The sequence below is a fragment of the Macaca fascicularis genome, chromosome 15 (assembly GCF_037993035.2).
Source record: "Macaca fascicularis isolate 582-1 chromosome 15, T2T-MFA8v1.1".
Classification (NCBI taxonomy): domain Eukaryota; kingdom Metazoa; phylum Chordata; class Mammalia; order Primates; family Cercopithecidae; genus Macaca; species Macaca fascicularis.
The window spans coordinates 20,624,780-20,650,732 of record NC_088389.1 but is presented as its reverse complement, the minus strand read 5'-3'; the positions used below and the strand labels follow the sequence as shown (position 1 = coordinate 20,650,732).

General features: G+C 45.3%; 1 protein-coding gene across 19 annotated transcripts in view; it reads right to left on the bottom strand.

Annotated features, from left to right (window-relative positions):
• Positions 1-25,953, bottom strand: part of DENND1A (DENN domain containing 1A) — a 545,711-nt gene that overhangs the window by 47,815 nt on the left and 471,943 nt on the right. For 17 of the 19 annotated variants that reach the window (XM_045372599.2, XM_045372603.2, XM_045372601.2 and 14 more), the window contains 3 exons: positions 23,796-23,867; positions 22,205-22,261; positions 11,956-12,087 (listed from right to left, as the gene is read on the bottom strand). In XM_045372599.2, the coding sequence (XP_045228534.2) occupies positions 11,956-12,087; positions 22,205-22,261; positions 23,796-23,867 (261 nt within the window). Of the gene's footprint in view, positions 1-11,625; positions 11,784-11,955; positions 12,088-22,204; positions 22,262-23,795; positions 23,868-24,347; positions 24,433-25,953 lie in introns of those variants that run through there. The other 2 variants (XM_065530102.2, XM_045372609.3) reach the window with 2 other exon arrangements.

The window sequence follows — 25,953 nt, the reverse complement described above, 5'->3', positions numbered from 1 at the left end:
TATTAAAAACTCCCAATAAACTAGGTATTGAAAAAGATACCTCAAAATAATAAGAGCTATATATGACACACCCACAGCCAATATCACGCTGAATGGGCAAACACTGGAAACATGCCCCTTGAAAAGCATCACAAGACAAGGATGCCCACTCTCACCACTCCCATTCAACATAGTATTGGAAGTTCTGGCCAGGGCAATCAGGCAAGAGAAAGAAATAAAGAGTATTCAAATAGAAAGACAGGAAGTCAAATTATCTTTGTTTGCAGATGACATGATCCTATATATAGAAAACCCAATAGTCTCAGCCCAAAAGCTTCTTAAGCTGATAAGCAACTTCAGCAAAGTCTCAGGATCAAAATCAATGTGCAAAAATAGCAAGCATTCCTATACACAAAGCAGAGAACCAAATCATGAATGAACTCCCATTTACAATTGCTACAAACGAATAAAATACATAGGAAGACAGCTATCAAGGGAAGTGAAGGACCTCTTCAAGGAGAACTACAAACCACTGCTCAAGGAAACAAGAGGGGACACAAGCAAATGGAAAAACATTCCATGCTCATGGGTAGAATCAATATCATGAAAATGGCCATACTGCCCAAAGTAATTTATAGATTCAATGCTATTTCCATTAAACTACCATTGACATTCTTCACAGAATTAGAAAAAACTATTTAAAAATTCATATAGAACCAAAAAAGAGCCCAAATAGCCAAGACAATCCTAAGCAAAAAGAACAAAGCTGGAGGCATCATGCTACTTGACTTCAAACTATACTACAAGTTTACAGTAACCAAAACAGCATGGTACTTATACAAAAACAGATATAGACCAATGGAACAGAATATAAAACTCAGAAATAAAACTGCACATGTACAACCATCTGATCTTCAACAAACCTGACAAAAACAAGCAATAGGGGCCAGGCACAGTGGCTTGTGCCTGTAGTCCCAGCAGTTTTGGAGGCTGGGAGGGTAGACTATTTGAGGCTGGGAGTTCAAGACCAGCCTGGCTAACATGGTGGAACCCCATCTCTACTAAAAAATACAAAAATTAGCTGGGTATGGTGGCACACACCTATAATCCAATACTTGGGAGGCTGAGGCATGAGAATCGCTTGAACCTGGGAGGTGGAGGTTGCAGTGAGCCGAGATTGCACCACTGCCCCCGAGCCTGGGTGACAGAGCAAGGCTCTGTCTCAAACCAACAAACACACAAACAAAAAACCAAAAAGCAATGGGGAAAGGATTCCCTATTTAACAAATGGTGCTGGGAGAAGTGGCTACCCACATGCAGAAAATTGGAAGTAGACCCCTTCCTTACACCGTATACAAAAATTAACTCAAGATGGATTAAAGACTTAATTGTATAATGCAAAACTATAAAAGTCCTAAAAGAAAATCTGGGCAATACCATTCAGGACATAGGTATAGGCAAAAATTTCATTACGAAAATGCCAAAAGCAATTGCAACAAAAGCAAAAATTGACAAATGGGATCTAGTTAAAGAGCTTCTGTACAGCAAAATAAATTATCATCAGAGCGAACAGACAACCTACAGAATGGGAGAAAATTTTTGCAATCGATCCAGTGACAAAGGCCTAATGTCCAGCATCTACAAGGAAACTGAACAAATTTACAAGAAGAAAAAAATTCTATTAAAAAGTGGACAAAGGACATGAACAGACACTTCTCAAAAGAAGACATTCATGTGGCCAATGAACATATGAAAAAAAGTTCAACATCACTACTCATTAGAGAAATGCAAATCAAAACCACAATGAGATACCATCTCACATCAGCCAGAATGGTGATTATTAAAAAGTCAAGAAACAACAGATGCTGGAGAGGTTGTAGGGAAAAAGGAATGCTTTTATATGGTTGGTGGGAGTGTAAATTATTTCAACTATTGTGGAAGACAGTGTGGTGATTCCATAAAGATCTAAAGCATAAATACCATTTGACCCAGCAATCCATTACTGGTTATATACCCAAAGAATATCAATTATTCTACTATAAAGATACATGCATATGTATGTTCACTGTAGCACTATTCACAATAGCAAAGACATGGAATCAACCCAAATGCCCACCAATGATAGACTGAAAAAAGAAAATGTACACCATGGAATACTACGCAGCCATAAAAAGAAACGAGGTCATGTCCTCGTTTGTCCTTCAGGGACATGGATGGAGTTGGAAACCATTATCCTCAGTAAACTAGTGCAGGAGTAGAAAACCAAACACTGCATGTTCTCACTTACAAGTGGGAGCTGAATGATGAGAACACATGGACACACTGGGGGAATAACACATACTGGAGCCTGTCAGTGAGGGGCAGTGAAGGGAACCAGAGCATCAGGAAGAACAGCTAAGGGATGCTGCGCTTCATACCTAGGTGATGGGTTGATCTGTGCAGCAAACCACCATGGCACACATTTACCTATGTAACAAGCCTGCACTCCTGCATGTGTACCCTGGAACTTAAAGTAAAAGTTGAAGGAAAAAAAATTAGCCAGGTGTGGTGGTGTGCATCTGTACAGTCCCAGCAACTTGGGGGGCTGAGGCAGGAGGATGGCTTGAGCCTGGAAGGTTGAGGCTGCAGTGAGCCGAGATCATGCCACTGCGCTCTAGCCTGGGTGACAGAGTGAGGCCCTGTCTCAAGCAAAACAAAGCAAAAGCAAAAAACAAAAACCAAAAAACTGGGGTCTGACGAACATGATTGGATACCAAGCCATACCTGAAGCTAGTATAAGCCAACAATTTCTCTTTTAGGTTTTATGTCTCATGTACCCTAACTGAATGTAGACACAGCTAAATTAGGTTGATGCCAAAGTAATTGTGGGTGTGGGACTGGACTGGCCTCTGGTACCTCCAGTGCTAGCTCCCACACGTGCCCAGCTTTTATCCTGCATTCTACTCTCTCACACACACCAGAATATCATCCAACATGCCTTTGGGGTCTAGGGGTGAGTTTGATGTACACAGCCTACACCAGGTGCAGGATACCAGCTTACTTGTCTTGGTTCCAACTGAGGCCCACAAACATTAAGGAGGGCCTGAGATCTGTAAGGATACCACGAACAGTCTCACTTGTGGTCCACCCTTCTGGGATCTTGGGCCACCTGCCCAGGTGGTTGCACTGGCCCTCTCACTACAACCCAGGAAACTGCCATGTTCTCAGCATAGAGTTGGGCAAGAACGCGAGCTTTAGAATAAACAATGTAGCTTTGAATCCTGTTGATTCTGACCTGTGTAACCTTGACTAAGGCCCCATTCTCTGTGAGCCTCTCTCTTCCTCTGCAAGAGAGGATACCACCTGAGACCCTTACAGGTTGGCTGGAGGGATTCAGTAGGCTAATCTACTGGAATGGCCTAGCATGGTCCCTGGAGATGAAACAAGAGACCCATTCCCTCCAGGTCTCAGTGTGGAGCTTGATGGGAGGTGAGCAATTTATCTCCATGACCTTCCATACTGCTCTTAGGCCATCCCAACACCTTGCACATATGGGATGCTTAAACTGACTTTACAGTGCTCAAGTCCCAGAAGGAGGGATGATCTGGAAGGTCTGGAGGGGTGGACTGAGCTTGGTCCCTAGCCGTTCTGCAGCCAACCTAAACTTGGGCTGAACAGAGGTGGTGTAGCTTAGAGAGCAAATTACTATTTTGCACCTGGATTTTCACTCGGCTGCTGACATTTCTCAATTCTTCCATGGCACATCAGGAGCCCTGGCCTCACTGCAGAGCTCTCTGGCCTTCTCCAGCTCTCTGTAACGAGAGGAATACCACCTGAGGAGGCCACGCTGAATGCCTAATCACACAGCTTCTGAATGTTCAGCTCAATCATTATGAATTTCCAGAATCTGATTTCTCTTTTTTGATTGGCAAGTTTTTCTTCTTGAAATCGAGTATGTCTGGCTCAAAGGAGCAAACCCCAGCCTTGTTAACCTTTCATCAGAAAGCTGTCTCTGGGCTAGCCTGGGCTCTGAAAAGGTGAGTACATGTGGAAAGACAGGCCTAGCCAGCCACCCTCATCAGGGAGACCTGACAAACGCACCACCAATTAGGGGCCACACTGCTTGTGGTCATGGCAGCAAATGAGTCCAAACAACTCCAGACAGCCACCCTATCAGGACTGAAGGGAGGGTAGTGTCGCGGTCACCCTATAGCAGGCACAGAGGCTGGATCAGAGCAGGAGAAGCTGGAGGGAGCAGAGTGGGGAGATCACAACCCTACCTCTGCTCTCTCACACAAAGACATGGATGAGAGGGGAAGAAACAGGGGCAATGGAAAAGGAGAAATATGCTTTGGAAACAACAGGGGTTGAAAGAGAGGTGTGCAGGGTGTACTGCTTCATGGACTGTGGGTGCGTGACTGGGATGGGCAAAAAAAAAATGACTGGATTGTAGACCACAATGCTCACCACCAGGTAACTTCTGCCTCAACCTGCCCCATGGCCCCTTCTTTCCACATGTTTGATTCAGGCTTGGGCAGCATTATCTGCTCTTGCTGGTGCTGGCTCCGGGCCTTCTCCCTCTGCCTGGTGGCCCTGGGCCTCCTCTGGGCTTGGGTTTTGCCTTTCCCACCCAGAGGTGTAGGGACACAGGTCAGTGGTCATGTATTGCATGCAGAGGGCCGCCCCCGAGGTAGTGTGTCCTCTGAGAGCCTCGGTGAAGGCCAAGACTGGGCAGACAGGGTTGGGTGGGAGGCAGTGTCAGCAAATGATTCACAGCCAGCTCCCCCTTGCACACTGGGGAAAGAGACTGATATTTACCAGGGGCCTGTGCGCCTGCGCCGACCTAGGTACCAAAGGCAATGTCTCATTTAATCCTTATAGCAACCTATGATGTGGACCCCTCTATAGATGAGGAAACGGAATTTCACTGAGGCTAAGTAACTTACTGCAGGTCACCAGGTAGTGAGTGGCACAGCTGAAACTTAAGCCCAGAACTGCCCTATTCTAAAACCTGTGCTTCGTCCACTCTACCTCATTGTCTCCAGGAACTGATCCACGTTTGCCTTTCAGCAGGTACATCTTGGGGAAGTAGGAGATTCTATTTGCTTTCTCTCTCTCTTCTCTACAAATGGATCGTATATATGTGTGAGCCCGTGTGTGTACATGATGTGTAATGTTTTTTCAAATACCATTTGAAAGTAAGTTGCAAGCATCGTGTTACTTCACCCCTCAGACTTCAGCCTGCCTCTCCTAGGAATAAAGATTAAACCCTACAAAACTATCATATTAACATTAATCCCATATCATCATCTAACATTCCAGTCCATCTTCAAATTTTCCAACTTTCCCAAGAACGTCTTTAAAGCTTTCTTTTCCTTAAAAAAAAAAAAAAAACATAATCCAAGTTAGGTTCACACTTTGCACTTGGGCATGTATCCTAGTCTCTTTCACAGATAAAATCTTTATGCCTAATTTATCCTGTTGCTTGCTTCACTTGATGTGATTCAAGGGATGATGGGCCCCTCCCTTCCCCTGACTGCTTTCCCCACTGTGCTGCTCCTGCACAGCTCTGCCCATCCCTGGGGCACCGGAGAAGGGGGGTCCCAGTCTTCTGCCTCATTCCTCTCCATTCCCTTCTGGGGGCACATATGACTGACCTTAGGAACTCAGAAAAACACACAAAATAAAATGACACAGGATCTAAATTGCTATAACACAAAGCTGTTTCTGTATGGAAACAAAATCCTTTTTTTTTTTTTTTTGAGATGGAGTCTCGCTCTGTCACCCAGGCTGGAGTGCAGTGGCACAGTCTTGGCTCACTGCAACCTCCGCCTCCCGCGTTCAAGCGATTCTCCTGCCTCAGCCCCCTGAGAAGCTGGGACTACAGGCACATGCCACCATGCCTGGCTAATTTTTGTATTTTTAGTAGAGACAGGGTTTCACCATGTTGGCCAGGCTGGTCTTGAACTCCTGACCTCTGATCATCCACCTGCTTTGGCCTCCTACAGTGCTGGCTGCGCCCGGCCTCACTTTAAAATCCTTATTTATGGAAAGTGAATTTGGAAATAGTTTGTGACCACTAAGAGAATGTTCATTTTTCTTCTTCAAATGAATTAGAATTACAAGCATAGCAACAGAAATGAAACCAAATAACTTGCTGAATGCACAGCAAGTGCTTCAACAACAATCAATTATTCCTTAATTTAAACATCCACACCAATAATAAAACCCCAGGATGTGCACTGACTGCCAGCTCAGTGCCAGGCCCTGCAGTGGACTTTTGGTGGGAAGACAAGCATTAAAGAAAAATCGCAGGGCTGCGTGACAAGTGGTGTGTGCAAAGTTCTGGGGTAGCATGAAGACAGGAGCAACTCACTCTTCCTAGGGAAGTTGGGAGAATTTACTGGGAGGCCTGCTCTGGGGTCGGACAGACATATCACGAAGGGGCCGAGGAGGAAGATGGAGTCTTTAGGAGAAGCCGGGAGCGGGGGTGAGGCGGCCACTAGTGCATGCTTACAGTGGACCCCAGCAAGGTCAAATGAGGACTATGGGGAGTGCCAGTTAGGAGCCTGTGAAACAGTCCAGGTGAGCGATTATGCTGCCTGCACCACAGCTGTGGCAAAGGCGATGGAGAGGAGAAGATGAAGCAGTTTTCTGGGGTGGAAGGAGAGGATCTGGGGAGGGGGAGGGTGGAGCCTGGCTCTGGATAGACAGCCTGTGTCATTCACTGGGGTGGAAGATGGAGGAGTGAGTTTGGTGGGGAGTGTATGTTCAGATCAGAGGCCTGGGGTGTGCACCTGCTGGAGGTGGTGAGGAGGCAACGGCTGAAGTGAAGGGAACTGTGTGTGGCTTCCAAGCTCAATGGGGCAGGAGGAATCTCTGAGGGCACTCAGAGCCAAGGGTGCTGAGAAGGCATTTGCTAGCTCGGCATCTTCTCCACCCTAGCATGGGACTGGCACTAAATGACCCAGCTCATGCTCCTGATGCCAGAATTCTCCATACGCACAGACAAGCCAGCAACCACATCCCAAGAACTTCCTGGGCTGCTATCCAGACCTCTCTGCCGCAGTTCTCTGAAAGCCACAGTGGTGCTTGGTTTTGGTTTAACCAGCTTTTCAAACTTTACATTAAAGAGGTTTAGAAACCTTTGTTCAGATGGGAGAAGAATAGAGGCAGCACCTTTCAATACACGTTTTTTTGGAATCTATCAGATTGGAAGGCAGGCAACTACTTTGTTTGCAGGATCAATCATTTGGGGGAAACACAAAGAAGGGGGCTCTGGAAGGGGTTTGCTGTGATATTCTCAGGGAAGCCTCAATCTCGGCCAAGGCCTAGAGCCTTGGCCATCTGCACCTAGGACTAGGATCCGGTGTCACTGAACTCCACAATCAGGCCATTCTGCTAGCAAGGAGGGAGAGCTGCACGCAGCCAACAGAAGCAGAGGTGCTGCTGTTGGCTTTGGAGTAAGAATTAGCTACTCATTCCAGCAACGCTGTCCCAGCGTGCCTCCTCATGTGTACGACGGGTAAAATGCCTTCTTCCTCACCTGCTGATGGCAAAATCTCAAGTCAACGCCCACGGATGTGAAAGCATCTATGGCTCACTCGTTTTATTAAGTGTAGGGAGCAGAGCAGTTTCCACAGGGGTCCTCGGGAGGGAAGCGGGCCAAGGCCAGCTATTCTAACCAAGGGGTGCCCAGGGCTGCTGGGGAGGACACTGCTCCCTCACTCCTTCTATAGCTGTGGGAAGGAGGAGCTTCCATTTCCTACCCTAGGAGAGAAATCCACGGCGGGAATCCTTGGCTTGGCCAGGCACCCTCTTGTTCAATCCTGCCCAGAGGAGGAGGAGGAATGCCCTCCGGGGGAGTCTGGGAGAAGGAACTGAGCTCCATCACCCCTTCCAGCTCCCTCCTGGGGAGCAGCCAGCGCAAGGCCCTCCCGTAGCTCCTCCTCGCTAGGAGTTTATGGGCAGCTCCATGCTGGCGACACCTGCCATTGTCCACTTACTCCGAGTGGAGGACCGCAGTCTTCACATTCTCAGGTGAAGTGTTTGCAACATTTGCCCTCAGGTCTAATGCTATATTCTCCTTTCAGGCTTATCAATAAACACTTTTATCTCATTTGACTGTCCCCTGGGCTTTGTTTCCCAAATGATACTAAACTTGAGAAGGGGAAACACAGTAATTTAAAGCCTCTCTAAACTGCAACATCCTTCAAGGCAGGAATAAGCATTCTCAAGTTGATACTTTTGAATTCTTAAGGAAACTACATGATCGGGAGGCAGAGGCTAACTAAAAACCTATTTACTTTGCTCTGACAAGCTGAGTGGCCTAACATGTCTGCTTTAGAAAACAAATGAATTATTAGCAAGTTCGGGTTGTTGACAAAATTTTTTTTTTTTTTGAGACAGGGTCTCGCTCTGTCACCCAGGCTGGAGTGCAGTGGTACGATCTCAGCTCATTGCAACCTCTGCCTCCTGGGTTCAAGCAATTCTCATGCCTCAGCCTTCTGAGCAGCTGGGATTACAGGTGCCCGCCATGACACCTGGCTAATTTTTATATTTTTAGTAGAGACGGGGTTTCACCATGTTGATCAGGCTATTGACAAAATATCTTTTAATTACAGTGTCCGAGTTGGGACTATGAGGTGGACTATGACTGATTATGAAGTGACTATGACTATGAAGTGGGCCTGGAGATGAAGAGGGAGCCTCTGTGGGGCCCTGGGAGTGCTTGGAGCCTACTTCCCTCATTGTCTTTATCGCTCCAATTGGGCCTGCCCATCTGCTGGTCTGTCTCATCAATATGCCCCACAATGGTGGGGACTGAGAACTTATTCATCTTACACATGGTAGGTCTCCATAGACAGGTGAATAGATGCATACTTAAATGGAGGAATGATCACAGCCTGGAAGGAGGAACACTCCACTGAGAGGAGGGCAAGGCAGCACCTTCTCTCCCCTGGTAGTAGCAGCTCTTGCCTCAACACTAAGCTCCCCTCTTGCCAGCCCCCGCTGCAGAGCTGTTGTCAGAGGTCTCTGTGGAGCTGCCCTGGCTAGCTGCACAGGCACCGGCTTTGCCGGGTGGAGAGATGAAGGCAACAGTCTCGACGGTTTCCATCCCCACTGGCAAGCGAACTGTTCTTAAAGAATGAAGTCCACAGAAACACAGACCCAAGGCAAGGATATTTTTTGAGGTTAAAATAGGTGCTCTCTCTGGCTGGTTAAGATTATTTTGCCAGGGCGGGGTACAGCAGCTTTAATAGACATATCACATGCAGTCCCTGCTTGGTTTGAGAGCTGGTGTGGGCTCGAGGTGAGGTGTCTGGGCTTGGGTTTCCAAGCTGGTGGCCCTGGGCAGGTTCTTTCATGTCTATGAGCTCCAGCTCTGGGTCAATAAAATACGGCTAATGGTCCCTTCCTCAAAGGGATATGGTGGAGACAACAAAAAAGATACCGAGGAGTCCGTTGGTTTCCAAAACGAGAATATATACCATTAGGATTATGTGAGTGCATTAGGTGATCCATAGAGAAACACTTCAAATTGTTTTATATGTTAGAAAAAACTTATACTAGTATATTAAACCTATAATTTCACCAATGGCATCTCTGAAGATGAGGCTAAGATGCTATAGATGTCAGGTCTGAGTCTTGTTTAAATAAAACTATCAAGTAAAAAAAAAAAGTACAGATGATAAGAGAGCGTGGTAAAAACTTTTGAAATGAAACTCAAGAGACTGTTCTTTGGGAAGAATATCGAGTCCTTAAAACTCATTCCTGCCGGCAGTAGGTGCTCTAGAAACGGTACTTGTTACGGTCAACAGCCCATCAAACCAGGGACCCGGGAAAAGACTCAAGGACGACGTACCATGAGGGCAAAGCTGGAAAGAGTTAAAAGAAAGGGGTCTGTGGTTTCCCTGGCTCAACCCCCCTCCCCCTGCAGCTAATCTGTCACCTAATGAAGAAGGGGCCAGCACAAGTGAGCTAGCTGGCAGTTCACTTACAGCAAACTGATTAAGAATGTTCAACCAACAGCAGACTGTAGACCTTTCCAGAGAAAATAAATAGAGTGTAGACTGTATGCAAATGTGTTTGTCACTTTGACAGCACGTCTCAATTAAGGCATCTCGCGGCTGTGGGTAGGCTCTGCGGCTGCAGCTGGAAGGGAGAGTCTGCTGCATGGCTGATACTAGGGGCTTGACCTTAATCCGCATGCATGCATTAAAAAAAAAAAAAATCCTGCCTTCCTGTACACTTGCATAATGCTGGCAGCCACGTGAGGGAAGTGACAAACGGGGAAAAAAAGCCACTTTCATCCTCTCCAGTTTGCAGACCGGTGAAGGCACAGACAGCTCTTATTTCAACAGAGTTTGGGGTGGCTTTTTTCATTGTTTATCCCCACCCGTGCACACACACATACTCTTATTCTGCATTTAGCTGGGAATGACATTAAAGAATCTCTACTTCTGGCTGAAATGGAAAGAAGGTCTTTCTCCATTTCAAATAGGGCCTCCTTTTTTTGTGTTTCGAAAATGGAATGTTTAACACCATGAAATCCCTCTCCCCCGCCCCCTCTTTCTCTGTAATGGGCTCCAAACTCCAGTGAGGGGCTCCTTTCATGGGAAGGTTGGTGTGTGCAGGAATGAGGACAAAGGAAAGCAGGAAGCTGACTCTGGAATGCCACGCTGGCTGGCGACAACCAGGGGCTGCGCTTTCAGCGAACACAGCCAGGGAACTGGGGTGCGGATTTCTCCAACAGGGCCTGCGCCTGGGGCTGGGGGGAGGCAGCTCTTCAGGGGAGCAGACACCAGTGCAATTTGAAAATACTCATTAACGAAATGAGTATCACCCTGTGGATTCTTCTTCCTTGCATTTCATTTCAATTTTTATAACATCCTTTTAAGTCTAAAATCAGAAAAGGGAAGAACCTCCCCAAGTTAAAGATGTATAAACATATATTATCTGAAAATATTGATTAGAGAAGAGTGACTTTTATGTTCCAACCAACTCACCCCTTACAGTAATAACCTAGAGCAAGAATTTTGTTAGTTTCGTTCATTTCTGCATAGCTCAATGCCTGGTACATAGTAGGCACTTGATAAAGGTCTGTTAAAAACAGGAATGTAGGCTTCTAGGTCCTTTACACGTGGTGAAATAGCAATCACATTTAAGATAAAAATCATAAAGACTCTTAATCATGCGTCATCTAATAAATGGCTACAGAATCAGGTGATTTAAAAATAAATAACCTTGCAAACTCTTGTTACCGCCATATCTTGCCAAAAGAGCCATTTCTCATAGATCTCTCCAAATGATGACTTTCACTAACCAAAAGTCAATTCAAGAGATGTAGGAAAGGGTACACAATCCTTTTTAACCAAAAATATAATTACAAGTAGGAAGGGGATACAAAATTTTAGTTTCTATACAGACTGCAATGTTTTACTTAAGGGAAAAAAAATAGACAATTTTTCAAATGCTCAGGTAGTTGAAAACAGTTGCTTAAAAAACTGAATCTCTAGAATTGTAGTGCGGGTGTTTACTCTCAGAAGCACGACTCCTGATATTGATTTTCAGGAAGTACATTAATAAAGAACTCCTAATTGATTTTTTTTTTTTAAGACTTCGCTTGTTGCCTTTTATTTGAAGTGTGCAAAGAAGGGCCCGGGATGCTAAAGTGTTCTAATGAGATGCTTAGCTAACAGAGGCACCTTAAGCAGAGTGCCTTGGAGTAAGGGAGGCAGCAGTGCATTTAATGACTTCATTCAACAGTCCCGCTCATTTATGACCTCAGCTGTGCTGTCTCCTCAAAATTTTTGAAAATTTGCCTGCAAAACATGTTTGCACCAAATAAACATTTAAAGATGTGAAAACCTCCGTGGAGCCACACTGCCAAAGAGAACTGAAATGAAAAACCGTCTGCTGCATGTGCTACAGCTGCTGCTAAAAACGAAAATAAAAAAACCCCAAATGGACAGGTAGGAGGGCCAGGGTACACACCTGTCCAAAGTGGACTGTGATTGGCCGCCGGTCTTCTCGGAGCTTGGGGTCCTTGGCTTCCACCAGGGGGGACGGTGCAGTCTTTGGCAGCTGCTCTTCCGGGGTGGGGGCGCAGCCGTTCTCAGCAATGTCCTGCAGGGAGAAGGAGAGTCGAGGGTTGGCACTGGGGTTCCGGCACCTGTGTTCCCTCTCACCCCACAAGGAAGAGGCCTGCCACATGACTCTCTCTGTGACATTCTAAGCCTGTCCTCCTGATGAAGATGGGGGGAATGGAGGGCTAATTTGGCTCTTTGACTTTTCAGAACTAGAGAAACCCAAACCATCCATGTTAAACTATAAAGATAACATAATAATTCACAACAGTGGGGAAAACAATTATTATTGTTCATCTTATTCTCTTACGCGGCTATTTTCATTTTTATATATTCACTTTGTCCACATGCAGACATTTAAAAATTACTTGCAATCACAGCTCATGCATAATTTTATATCCTGCTTTTCCCAATGTATTACAAGCATTTTCATGTTGCTACAAAGTCATTACAAAAATAATTTTACTAATGCATATTTCACTGAGCGGATATACAATAATTTAATATAACACAATTCAGTATTCCACTACTATTGGGCATTTAGGGTTCTTTCTAATTTTTTTTAAACATTTGAAATGCCAGTGATAAATACTGCAGTTTTTCTTTCTTTCATATTATTTCTTTTTATGGAAATCCCCAGGAATGAAATTACTAGGTCAACAGATATAAACATTTTCAAGGCTTTTTATTCATTCTATCAAATTGCTTTCCAACTTATACCAACTACCAACAATGGATGCATTACCAGTTTCAGGGTATTTGTGAGCTGTATCATTTAAAAAATGTATCGCTAATTTAATAGGTGAAAAATTCGACTTCATTGTTGCTTTAATTTGCATTACTTTAATTATGAGTATGGACACTTTTTCCACATTTGTTTACTGATGATGTTGCTGTTTGTGAATAAGATGTGTTTGTTCCTACCTCTTCCTACCCCTAATCTTTCTGGCAGAAAATAAAAAGACTGAAGTCTGAATCAGCACTCTATGACTTGGGAAACATTTAGGGACCAAATAAATCTTTTTAAATCCAGAAATTTACATTTAATCTGTGCTTCCGATGACTGAAGTCAAATTATCAGGAAAAGGAAAACACCAATGTGGAAAAGGCAGGTTACAGCTCTGGTGGCTGAAGCCGGCAGCTGACTATACACACGGGTCATTTGGAGCATGGATGGGGCCACTCATGCATCAAGGGTCCCGTGTTTTACTCAAGTCAAGGAAGTTGCTTCAGTCTTCATTGGAACCAGGCGGAGAATACATGTACAAATAAATATTTAAATAATCATTTTTCTTACCAAATAAAAATAACTCAGCCAGAATTATATAATGAACACAAGTTCCAATTATTTTCATTGCAAAGCAAATACTTTGGTCAACAAAACATATCCCCTTAGTACTGATTAAATTCTGCACATGAGAAACTTGATACTTGGTGGCTCCTAACTTCTCAGCTAAGAGAGAATGGTGGGACATGGAGGAAAGTGGTCCCTTATTGAAAAATAATGCATTAAAGAAGAAACTTATATACATCTCTAAGACTCAGTTTCCTCATCTGTGAAATGGGCATATGGTAGCATGAAGATTAAAGGAGACAGATAATACAACTGAGTGTCAAGAACATTATTAGCCATTCAGTAAATTATGGAAATTATACAACCTACCCTCCACCACCAATATTTGACCTCACACATCTAGCTGCCTACCAGCTGGCCTCCTTTCCTAAGGAATCAAGGCTGCCTGTAGAGGCCAGACCTGAGGAATCTGTACTGCTTGGTAAACAACAAAGGGAGATGATGACCTCTTGGCTTTACAGGGAGGGCTTGGATCAAGTGGCCCACGTTTGATCAGCCAGTCTCAGCCAGGCTGAGGTTCGGTGATGAAAGAGGTTGTCGATGGCTAAACAGAAACAGCTCTTTTGGAAAGGAGCTGTCCAAAGGTGCTCAGGTCAAGTGGAAAAAGACAGGGAGGGGCTCCATCTGTGCTAGAAAACAACAATGGGCAAAAGGGGCATTTTCGATCCAGGTGAAGATCCTACAGGATAGATATGAGAGAGTGAATAAGGTCAAACATGAACAAATTCACTTTTGGTTCAGGTAAAATTTTGTGCATGGGTGTGTGTGCCTGTTTGTGTTTGGCTGAAAAAAAAAATGAAGCTGCAAAGTAATATGGTAAGAAAATACTGGTATTAATAGAAAACTCTAAGGTAATAGCTATTTAGAAAAAAAAGAACAATTCACGTAGTAGTTTTGGAAAAAGTGTCTTAGTTCACGATAGTTTTGTTTTTCCCATTAACTAGTTGTCTAATCTTTCCAATTCACTCAACGTCTCTGCACCTATTGCCTTAGTTTTGCAATGGGAGACTACCACTTGCTTGGCAAACGTCAAAGCTACTGGGAGAACGGGTGAAATGAGATATGAGGAAGCTTTGAAAAATGTCACAGCACTGTGCAAATTGAACCTCAATTTGCAAAACGGAGAGAGCACCTGCTAAAAAGCAGAGCTTCCCTGTGTGGACGGCCCACCCCTGCGCTCTTCCAGACCCTTGACCTTCATTCTCACACTTAGTTCCCACAATGATCACAAGGTAAATGGGATTATCCTGCTTTTATAGGTGAAGAAATAGGGCTCAGAAGGGGTAACTTACCCAAGCCACATAGTTAGAAGGTGGAGGAGCCCAGAGCTATGGGCGTCCTGGCGCTTTTATGCCGCATCAACCCGTAACGACAGCACAAGTGAAGGTATTCTGAATTGAGGAGCTGCTCAACAAGTCCTCAGATGTAATCTCCTCGGAAGCCCCTGGTTACACTGATCATAGGCTGCCATGCTTAGCGCTATCTTACTTTTGTATATCTATCAACTGTAAGTTCATTGGGGTCTGGGTTCTCTAATGTAGAGCCTTGAATCTAGCACATGCTCCAAATAAAGCTTTGTAAAGTGGAGTTAAACATTTGGAAGGGAAATGTGTCCAATACACAAATGTACCTGTGTGTCAAAAAGCAGTGCTGCACCTTCATTTATTAGAAGATCCAAAGACGCAAAAGGTTTCTTATAAAGTCCTGTGGTGCAGGCTACCAATTTATTAGCCTCTTTACTATTTCCTCCACCTGAAGAAGGACAACAGCTTCCTCTCAGGATGCCACAGGCAGCAGAATAGGAGGAGCCCAAGTCAAGAAAGAAATAGAGGCTGGGTATGGAGGCTCACGCCGGTAATCCCAGCACTTTAGGAGGTCAAGGTGGAAGGATCACTTGAGCCCAGGAGTTTGAGACCAGCTTGGGCAACATGGGGAAACCCCATATCTACAAAAAAATATAAAAATTAGCTGGATGCGGTAGTGTATGCCTGAATTCCCAGCTGCTTGGGAGGCTGAAATGGGAGGATCACCAGAGCCTGGGGAGGTTGAGGCTGCAGTGAGCCGTGATCAAGCCACTGCACTCCAGCCTGGGCAACAGAGTGAGACCCTGTCTCAAGGGGAAAAAAAAAAAAAAAAAAAAGGCAGGGGGCATTCAAATTCTCTGTTCTATCTCCTGGTAGAGATATTACACATAGTAGGGAGCTAATAACAGCAACTTTTGATTCCCATGATTAAAGAAACTGTGGCCTAAGAACTAATGTAGCTGTCAGCAAAGGGCTTGGGAAACAGATACTCTCAAACCCTTCTTGTGGGAATATAAATTGGCAATTTATATGAAAAACCTAAAAGATGTACATGCCCTTTGGCCCACTGCTCCCATTTTTAGAAATTTACCCTAATGAAATAATAAGAATTTCTTCTAAGTCTTGCCTATGCGGATATTTGCCTAGAAAAAAATTGGAACTCATGTAAGGGTCCAACAATGGGAATATTAAATAATGTATGTATGTCCATCAGATAAAATCTGATGTAATCATTTAAAATAATGACATGTGGGCCTGGTATAGTAATCCTAGCACTTTGGGAGGCCAAGGTGGGCAGATCGCTTGAGGTCAGGAGTTTGAGACCAGTCTGGCTAACATGGTGAAACCCCGTCTCTACCAAAAATACAAAAATTAGCCAGGCATGGTGGCAGACACCTGTAATCCCAGCTATTTGGGAGGCTGAGGCAAGAGAATCGCATGAACCAGGGAGGCAGAGGTTGCAGTGAGACGAGATCGTGCCACTGTACTCCAGCCTGGGCAACAGAGTAAAACTCCGTCTCAAAAAACAAAACAAAACAAAATAAAATAAAGACATGTTGAAGAAATATTTAGTGGTCTGGGAAATGCCCAGGATATAGTACATGCAAATGCAGGTTATAAAATGAGATTTTTTTTGTTCCTCTGTTTCACTGAGTTTTCCTCAATAAACATGCATTTTGTTTGAAACAGGAAAAAACCCGACCTTCTAAATGTCATTTTTAAAAAGCAGAAACAAGAAGCTAGCAGGAGGGTTAAACCTGCTCCTTCCCGAAGGGTCACACAGGAGGAAGACGCCAGACAGAGCTACAGATCAGGGGCCACCACAGGGTGGCAAATCTCTTCCTGGAGCCCCAAGGCTCAGCTCAGAGAGTTACGGGGGTCCTGCCAGTTCCTGTCCCTCGGTAAAGCAAGGCAGTCAGAAAGTCATTGTATTCCTGTCATTTTCCTTGAGCGTTTACTGGAATCAGAAGCCATGACTATGCTCTAACCTCCAGCCCTCTGCAGAGAAGGCAGGCACAGCATACGGCGAGTCTCTGGACATGAGTCTCCATGAGAAATCGGGGAGGCAAGGACCCGGGGTCTCAGAAGACTAGAGGACAAAGAGGGTTCTGGGTGGCCTTGGGTAGGGGCTTGGGTGGGAGCCGAGGAAAGGACTTATGAGCCAGCGATGAGAGAGTAGAGCCCCGGGCCCAGGGAGGCAGACAGCAGAGGTTGCTGTGGCCCAGCGGCCAGGGCATTCCACCCCTGGGCTGCCCCCAGGCAAGGAGGTGGAAGGTTTAAAAGGTCTGAAATGTTTTAACCAAGGGAGTGACTTGGTCAGTGCTGGGTCCTACACAGATTCCTCTGGTCGTTGTATGGACAACCTCAAGGGACTGGTCTCCAGATGTGCGTGCATGGGTATTTGGGCAGACTGGCTGTTCCAGATGTGGGACATAAGAAGACAGAGAGGGCCAGATGCAGTGGCTCATGCCTGTAATCCCAGCATGTTGGGAGGCCGAGGCGGGCGGATCACCTAAGGTCAGGAGTTCGAGACCAGCCTGGCCAGCATGGCAAAACCCCGTCTCTACAAAAAATACAAAAATTAGCCAGGTGCAGTGGGTGCCTGTAATCCCAGCTACTCGGGTGGCTGAGGCAGGAGAATCACTTGAACCTGGGAGGTGGAGGTTGTGGTGAGCTGAGATCACACCACCGCACTCCAGCCTGGGCAACAGAGTAAGACTCCATCTCAAATACAAACAAACAAAAGACAGACAAAAGGGAAACTCTCAATTATTCAGTGGCTACTAAGTGTTGCTATTTCAACACATTATCTCTTCCACTCCTTCCAACGATCCAGCAAAAACCTGTATTTCCTCTAGTTAACAGATGAGAAAAACTAGGTTCAGAGAGGCCTCGTAACTTACCCAACGTCACATGGTTAATATCCTACACAACCAGCACTGAGCCCAGCTTGCCTGCCTCAGAAGCCCAAACACCGCATCACCATGTGGGGGAGTTGAAAGGCCCCTATGGGCAGAGGCCTTCCCGTCTGACTCACGCTGCGGGTGTGAGAACTCCCGTCTCCATTTACAGACTCGTGCCGCACCCTTCTTTTCCCAGGCCACCTCACGGCACAGCAAATGCAAATTAAAATATGAATATTGATATCAAAATAGTAACCAAAGTTGGAATTTCTGTGATTGAGGCTGCAGCGTATTTTAATGTGTCGGGAGACAGGGAGCTGACAGTTGTGTGATAAGGTGTGAAAATGTCTGTTCTACCAGCGTCTACCTAGCTCGCCCTGCCCCACGCATGCTTACTCACTCCCTTCAATGGGAACAGTTTGGCCAGAAATTCAAGCCTCTGTGAAAGCAACTGTGAATTTGCTCCTTTCAATCACAGAGACTCTAAATCAACAAGCTCGATTTGTCTTTTAAAGATCAAAGATTTGTAATCCCAGCACTTTGAGAGGCCCAGGAGGGAGGATCGCTTGAGCCCAGGAGTTTGAGACCAGTATGGGCGACACAGCAAAACTCTGTCCCTAAAAGAAATTAGCCAGGCATGGTGGTGCATGCCTGTTGTCCTAGCTACTCTGGAGGTTGAGGCGGGAGGATCCCTTGAGCCTGGGAGGTCAAGGCTGCAGTGATTGTGCCACTGCACTGGGAGACAGAGTGAGACCCTGTTTCAAAACAAAGAAAAACAAAACAAAACAAAATAAAACAAAACAAAAAAAAAAAAAAAAGAAAAGAAGAGGATCAAAGATTCAGAAACTTTACAAAGGGCTGTGAAATGGGCCCATTTGGCTAAATCATTTTGATACCGAAGAAAAAAAGAGAAAAATTTCAGGGGTTCCTCAATAGGCAAAAGAGGACATCCCTATGTGGCTGTCTTAACATTGCCTGCAGGTGAGGAGAAATGTACTTGCGGCCACTGCTTTTAAAGCGGGGCATTCTCATGCCAGCCCTGCACGGTGCTGCAGCGGAAGGCAATTTGTTGACAGTCACGAGCCATCCAGGAGGCATTCTACTGGCAGGGAGACACTCCAGATGAAAGCACTACACTCATCCTTAGAAAGCAATGGCGGGGTAGCATCTTTGCCATCTCTTCTTTTTCCTAATTTTGAGCAAGTCAGACTTCAAAGGAGGCCACGCTATAGAAGAACATGACCACCTTGCTCCATTTATCTAGAGAAATATGTTATCCATCCTTCTTTTTTTGTTGTTGGGTTGAAGCAGAGCAGGTATGGAAAAAAGCCACACCATCGGATCTATTAACAATTATTTGCCAATGGTCAGACGGATATCCTGAAAGCTCCGATTTCAAATGCTTTGAAAATCTGCAGCACAAATGAACAAGGGATGGAGAAGGGGCCCTGCTCAGTCATATTAGAGATGGACCCTCCACACACCATGGTGACCTCTCCACAGGTCGGCCCCACATTTTCTATTTGCAATTCAAACCCAAGGCGAGGGTGAAGAGGGCAAGCTTGGGTTCTTGATTATATCTGCAAGGTCACCATTGCTATGCAGAGTTACAGGAGGCCAGGTGGCAACCCAGCACATTTGAAAATTGGATCTTTGTTGGAAACTGCCTCAATTTCATGGCAGAAACCAAACTTGAGATGTCTATATTAGAGGCATCTGGGGAGCCATGAGGTACATTCGTTGCCAGATAAAGGGGAGGAGGGAAAGGGGAGAAGGACAAAAAAACCAAGGAAATATTTTCTACTGCTATGTGAGAGGTCAGGTGCAGCCAGATCCTAAATTAGCTCAAGAAAGGGCGCTGGAGAGTGCTGGAGCCCCAAGTCCCGTAGATGCGAACAATGCTAGAGTTTCAATTACAAAATAGCTCTCTTCCAAGAACAACTGCAAAATATCAAGTCTGTGGAAATCTGTACGACCGAAGGGGGGAAAAGTGAAAATTGAAAAGGGTGCACTAATAGATCTGTCAACAGTCCAATGGTGACAAGCCACATTTCTATAAAATGCCTTCACCGTTTGTGTCACCTGAAATGTACTGACACTCTCTATAGAACATTATCTCCTGAAGCTATTCTTGAAAAGACTGGCAGGGGGAAGGGAAGGGGAGGGCGACATCTGCTTTAGATACTATCAAGGAACGGAAAGGGAGAGAGCGTGGAAGGAAAGTGATCTAGACTGTTTAAACAAACCTTTGAACAACCACATTAAAAAAATCGGAGCTTAACTGGTTATTTGCAGAAATGTTACTTATCATAAGAAGGGGATTTTCCTAAGACCAGAGGCTTGCACATACAAGTAGGGAGGTAAGGTGATGTCTGTAGCTTAATGGTCTGCAGAGAGTGGATCTGACCAATGAGGGCGCATGGGGCCTTTGCCTGAGGAGGGGCCCCTTTCTTTGCTTACTTCAGGGGATATTCTAATACCAAGCAGAGCCTACGATCCAGGCATCACGGAGGGAAAACTCCCCATTCCCTGCCACTCCGTTTTATGTCTGCAATCCAATTCGGCTACATGCAACTGGGATGGGAGATAAAAAGGTATATTTAGGGACTTAAATAACATCCAAGTAAAGAATGCCACCTGCCAGTCTCTGGCAGGGTGCAAACAGACTACAGTTTAAGGTCTATCTGGATTTACATTACAGAGCTTTTATTTCAGGATGTGAATCTCAGCTGTTAAAAATCCACTCTCAGCCGAAACTAAGAATTTAAATGCTTAGTCAGAGCAAATTATTTTCCAATTAAAAGAAAGGAATCAATTCCTTCGACCCTTTCAAGTTAATTAGAGGTCCTTTCTGACTTCAGAAAATTAAAACTGCTTTCAATTTTTTAAAAACTGCAGAGCTAGACAAAGGGCCTTATTAGAGTGGTACGTTTGGGGGCATAGGGATAATGAAGTAGGTGATCCCAAACATCTTTTGGAAAACAAAACACTTGTTTGAGGAAGGCAGTGTGCAATGCAATAGCAGTAAGAGCACACAGCCACCAGATGTTGATGGAGCTGGAATCCAATTCTGGCTCTGCTAGGCTCAGGGTGGCCCTGGGCAAATGACTTCACCTCTGAACTGTGGTCTGTTTACTCACGAAATGGGAACAATACTTCACAGTGCTGTTCTGAGGACTAAGTGTGAAAGCTCCTAGCCTGGACCACCCTTAAGAGGAGCTTAAAGAAGTGTGGCAACAGGCCAGGCACGGTGGCTCACACCTGTAATCCCAGCACTTTGGGAGGCCGAGGCAGGCGGATCACGAGGTGAGGAGATCGAGACCATCCTGGCCAACATGGTGAAACCCCGTCTCTACTAAAAATACAAAAATTAGCCAGGTGTGGTGGCGTGTGCCTGTAGTCCCAGTTACTTCGGAGGCTGAGGCACTCCAGCATGGCAACACAGTGAGACTCTGTCTCAAAAAAAAAAAAAAAAAATTCCCCAAAAAAAGGTGGCAACAATAATAATGATGATGATGCCATTCATAATAATATAAAAAAGCCCTCCCTGTTATAGTAACCTCACTGTCTTAAGTCTAGAAATTCAATCTGGGGGCATAAAAAGGAATGAATTAATGGCATTCACAGCAACCTGGATGGGATTGGAGACTCTTATTCTAAGTGAAGTAACTCAGGAATGGAAAACCAAACATCGTATGTTCTCACTCATAAGTGGGAGCTAAGCTATGAGGATGCAAAGGCATAAGAATGACACAATAGACTTTGGGGACTCAAGGAAAGGCTGGGAAGGGGGTGAGGGATAAAATACTACAAATTGGGTTCAGTGTATACTGCTCAGGTGATGGGTGCACCAAAATCTCACAAATCATAGCTAAAGAACTTACTCATGTATCCAAATACCACCTGTTCCCCCAAAAGCCTATGGAAATAAAAAAATTAAAATAAAATAAAATACAAAAAAAATGTCAGATTAAAAAAAGAAAGGAAAAAAAAGAGATTCGGGCTGGGGAAATCTTAGCTAGGACATAGCTGGGTGAAGACAATCAGAGCACTCCCCTCCACACTCACAGTCTCAACAGCGCCCACTGGGTTACGCTCACTTGGTCCCCCAGGGCGAGGTAAGCCCACAGCATTCTGCTCAGCCCCACCCCTTGTGCTGTGTCTGGGCGGTGGCCATGTGCATGCTGGACCCTGGCAATCATTCCCCAGAGATGCTCCTTGGTTTTGGTTACAACCGGCCCTGGGGCAGAGGTCGGCCGTAGGGGGTGGGCGGATGCCAGATGGGAGCACCAAGCCAATTTCTACAGACGCCTGTGAACCCAGGCCTGGTGGGGTGGGCAAGGGACAGCCCGACAGTGGCAACTCTGAACTTGCTCGCCTTTGTGGGTTTAAGCCAGAGTCTTAATGTTATTTGAAGACAGTTTTTTGTCTGTGAATATTTATAACAGTGTGAAAACTCCCGGACAGCTGGTAATGCATTTTGAAGTGTGTTAACAACACTGTATCAAACAGCCCTCTATTGATCCCCTCATACTTTTTTGTGGCCATGCATTTCATACATGGTGCTTATACATTTTGAATAAGAACTTCAAGTACCTTTTGCTTCAAGCGGTTTTTCACCTCTTTTATTCCCATTTTTGCATGATCTTTTGCCTGCATGAAAAATTAATTTAAGTTAAGATTCCCTTTCTGTTTCCAGCAGGGACTATGCTTGATTTCAGTCCGTCGAGAATCACCTTCTCTGATTACTAGAAAAAGGAAGGAAAAATGGGATCATCAAGTCGAAAACATAATGGCTATGAAAACAAATATAACAGCAAAAGGTTAAAAAAAAAAAAAAACCCTTAAAGAGGCTGGAGAGATTTTATTTTCTGCATTTTGATGGCACAGATTTTTTTTTCTTTCCCTTCCAAAGCCCTTCTTTTGCTCTCTATAATTATTTATCTCGGCAGCCTGGTGACAGCTACCAGTAAGAGTACAGCAGCCGTGTTTCTGGCTGGAAGATTCAGAATATCCATTCTATTTCACCAGGGCACGGCCCCAGGACTGATTTTCTGCCCAGGCTGAATGGACGGAACAGACACATTGCTGGGTTTCTAAAGTGCCATTTCCTAAATCTCATTTTGGCAGACACCCTGGCTTTGATTTCAGGTCATTTTAGACCTGTGTGGTTCTGCTGGCAGCCACCCACCCTGCTAAAATAACCACAGTTTAAGCACAGAGAGGACTAACACAATTAAAAATGGAAATAAAATAAAACCACCCCGCTTCAGTGGCTCACGGTCAAATTAGCAAGCAGGAGAAGTCACAAGAAAAAATAGTCGATGCTTGTGAAAGACGGAGCGCCGGGAACAGATGTGCTCTCCTGTTTTCACTCGGCTGTGGACACGAGTCTCACAAATAATGCATTTCCTATAGGGCAGTGATCAGAGAGATGATGAAGAATTTGGGACAGAAATTAAGTGGTGTATGCCACCATGAACACTCTTCAGTAACCTGCAAAGGGGCTGCTTTATTTTGACCCAGTAATGGGGATGCCTGCAGGAAGGCTTTCCCAGACACCAGATAGGCCATGCTTCTGGGTCTCAGAAACAGAGGCAGGGTGCAGCCACCTAGTCTGCATTTTAAAAGCTAAAACCAGTAGCCTCCCATTTCTCTACTGTGGCAAATGTGAGCACCAACACTATAAATCAAAAATGTCACTGAACCGGTTATAATAATCTGCTAAATAATTTGAAGAATATTGAGACCTTCAGGAAAGAGCTCGGCAGCCTGAGTCACCTCTGCAACAGAGGACCAGGTATACTTAAGAGTCTCATCACTTGGCTGGGTGCAGCAGCTCATGCTGGTAATCCCAGCACTTTGGGAGGCCAAGGCAGGAGGATTGTTTGAGCCCAGGAGTTCAAGAACAGCCTGGGTAACATACTGAGACATGTCTGTCTTAAGAAAAAAAAAAAGCCAGGTGTGGTGGTGCACACCTGTAGTTCCTGGTGTACTGGGGAGGCTGAGGTGGGAGGATTGCTTGGGCCCTGGAGGTCAAGGCTGCAGTGACCTGTGATCGCACCACTGCACTCCAGCCTGGGCAACAGAGCAAGACCCTGTCTCAAAAATAAGTAAATAAATAAAGAGTCTCATCATGCTAAGGGACTGATCTGTTTTGGCTCCTGAGAGCAAGACCAGTACTTACGAACTTGTAGACAGTCTTCATGGCCGGGTTTGCTTTGGTCTTTACAGTATTCAGAATTGCTCCACTTCCTTTCTATAATAAAAATGTCAATTAGCAATTTGGGCTGAAGACAGAGTCATCCAACACCAACAAAGAGTGCTTCTCTTCAATCAGGCTAAGCAACATTTCAAAGGTATGTAAATGCACATCGAGAAAGAGGCCTGGATGATAGCTGGTCCCAGCCAGTCAGTTATGGTCGTGGCGGAAGGGCTCTGGGTGGGAGCTGTGGGTGGGTGGGTGTGTGTGGACTGGGGATGAGGAGTGTGAATTGGCGGAGGGGGACTCTAGACTCAGTGCTCTGCCTGGCACCTGTTCCCTGGCTGGAGGGAACTGCATCGCAGGCTGCCTAAGGCAAGGGCTTCCCTATGGGCATCTGTGGCTTTTCAAGACATTCTAGTTACCACGGATGACACTCAGGTAAGTTTAATAACCATGGACTCCACAGCTGACACCAAGCCGGGGCAGAAAGAGGGGCCCTGATCAGCCAGGATCGTTGGGAAATACGTTGCCCTCACCGTGCAACTTCCTTTTCTTGCCTTGGTTTTCTGTGTTGTTTTTTTATATCTCTCTGGTAGGCTGCCTTCCTTAACATCTAAATCTTGAGAAAAGGAAAGAATGAATAGCCACAAATGTTCACCATGGCTTTAGTTAAATCCGACACAGCAATTTCTCGCTCACTTTCTTTAGGAGCAAAAGTGGGAGGAAGGAGGAGGGAAGGCCCTCCCGCTCCGAAAGGAGGCAGTGGAGGGACCTGAAGTGCACAGGGCACGTTTTCATAGCTGTCCGTGAATCCGTTTCTCAGTCTCATCCCTGCAGACACGTCATGAGGGTTCTGAAGGCACCAGGCTGAGGGAGGCCTGGTCTCTGCCTTCCAAAACCTCCAGTCGGAGAGGCGGGACAGCACAGTAAATAATTACAACAGCAGGTGATGATGGCTCTAATGGCTGTGTGCACAGGGAGCATGGAGACTTGGAAGATCAGGGAAGGCCTTGGAGGATGAAACATTGGACTTGGTCCATGAAGGATAAATAGGAGTTGATGTAGGAGATGGGAGGAGAACATTCTAGGGACAGGAAATAGCACATAAAAGAAAATGCGGAAGCTGGAAAGCCATGGCGTATGCTGTAACAAGTGGCTCCTGTACTGCACCATGGCACACTCCCATGAGTGTATCATCAGAGAAGCAGTAAGTGAGGCTGGGAGGCCGGATGAGGCCAGCTCATGAAGGACCCGGAATGCCAGGCTAAGGGGTTTACACTATGGAGCATTTTTAATCAAATTCATCACAGAATCAGGTCTGTGGTGGTTTAAAAAAACTGATTCAGATGGAGAGAGGCTGGAACCAGTGGGTACCTAAGAGAATAAGATATAGTAATGTAATTATTGGTCTTAACATTTAGCAAAATTTTTGGTAACTGCCCACATTAGAAATTTTGAGCTTTAGTTAAAAACATTACAATTTGACCTAGAAAGCATTCTGTGTTGTAGGACAATGGGAAATTTTCACCCACTCATTTATTCCATACTGCTTTCCAAAATTACTCAGTATCCCATATAAATGGTCCTTTGGAGTATTGAAACTCCCTTTATCAATCAATCAACAAGTCCTTATTACTCCTCTCTGATTTGCCAAGTGCTGTGTTTGGCCATACAAGAGGAACAAAGGAAGTCTTTCATGAAGGAATTGCTTACTCTCCGCCAACTGCAGCCACTTCCAAGGGACTTGCCTGGCAGCAGTGCACTGACGCATTAGCAGGAGGGAACACTTATCACTTGATGCTGGAGTTTCCTGCTTTGTGCCCGCCTCCCCAGCAAGACAGGGAGCTCCCCCAGGGCAGGGCCTGTACCCTGCTCCCTGCTGCATCCCTAGTACTCAGCATGGTGCCTGGCACACAGTAGGCCTTCAGGACACCTCAATTATAAACTGATGGAAGGGAAAGTCAATATTTCGAATTCTTTAGAGGCTTCAGAAGCCCTATGCCCCTGGCTTCTGACACATAAAGATACTTCACGACAACGGTCAACCTCCCAGTGACGTGTTCTCCATCTTCCCAGGAGCCTTTGCCGTGAAAGAGGTTACATAGCAGCAAGAGGGCACGTTTTTGGTTTGCCTGTGATT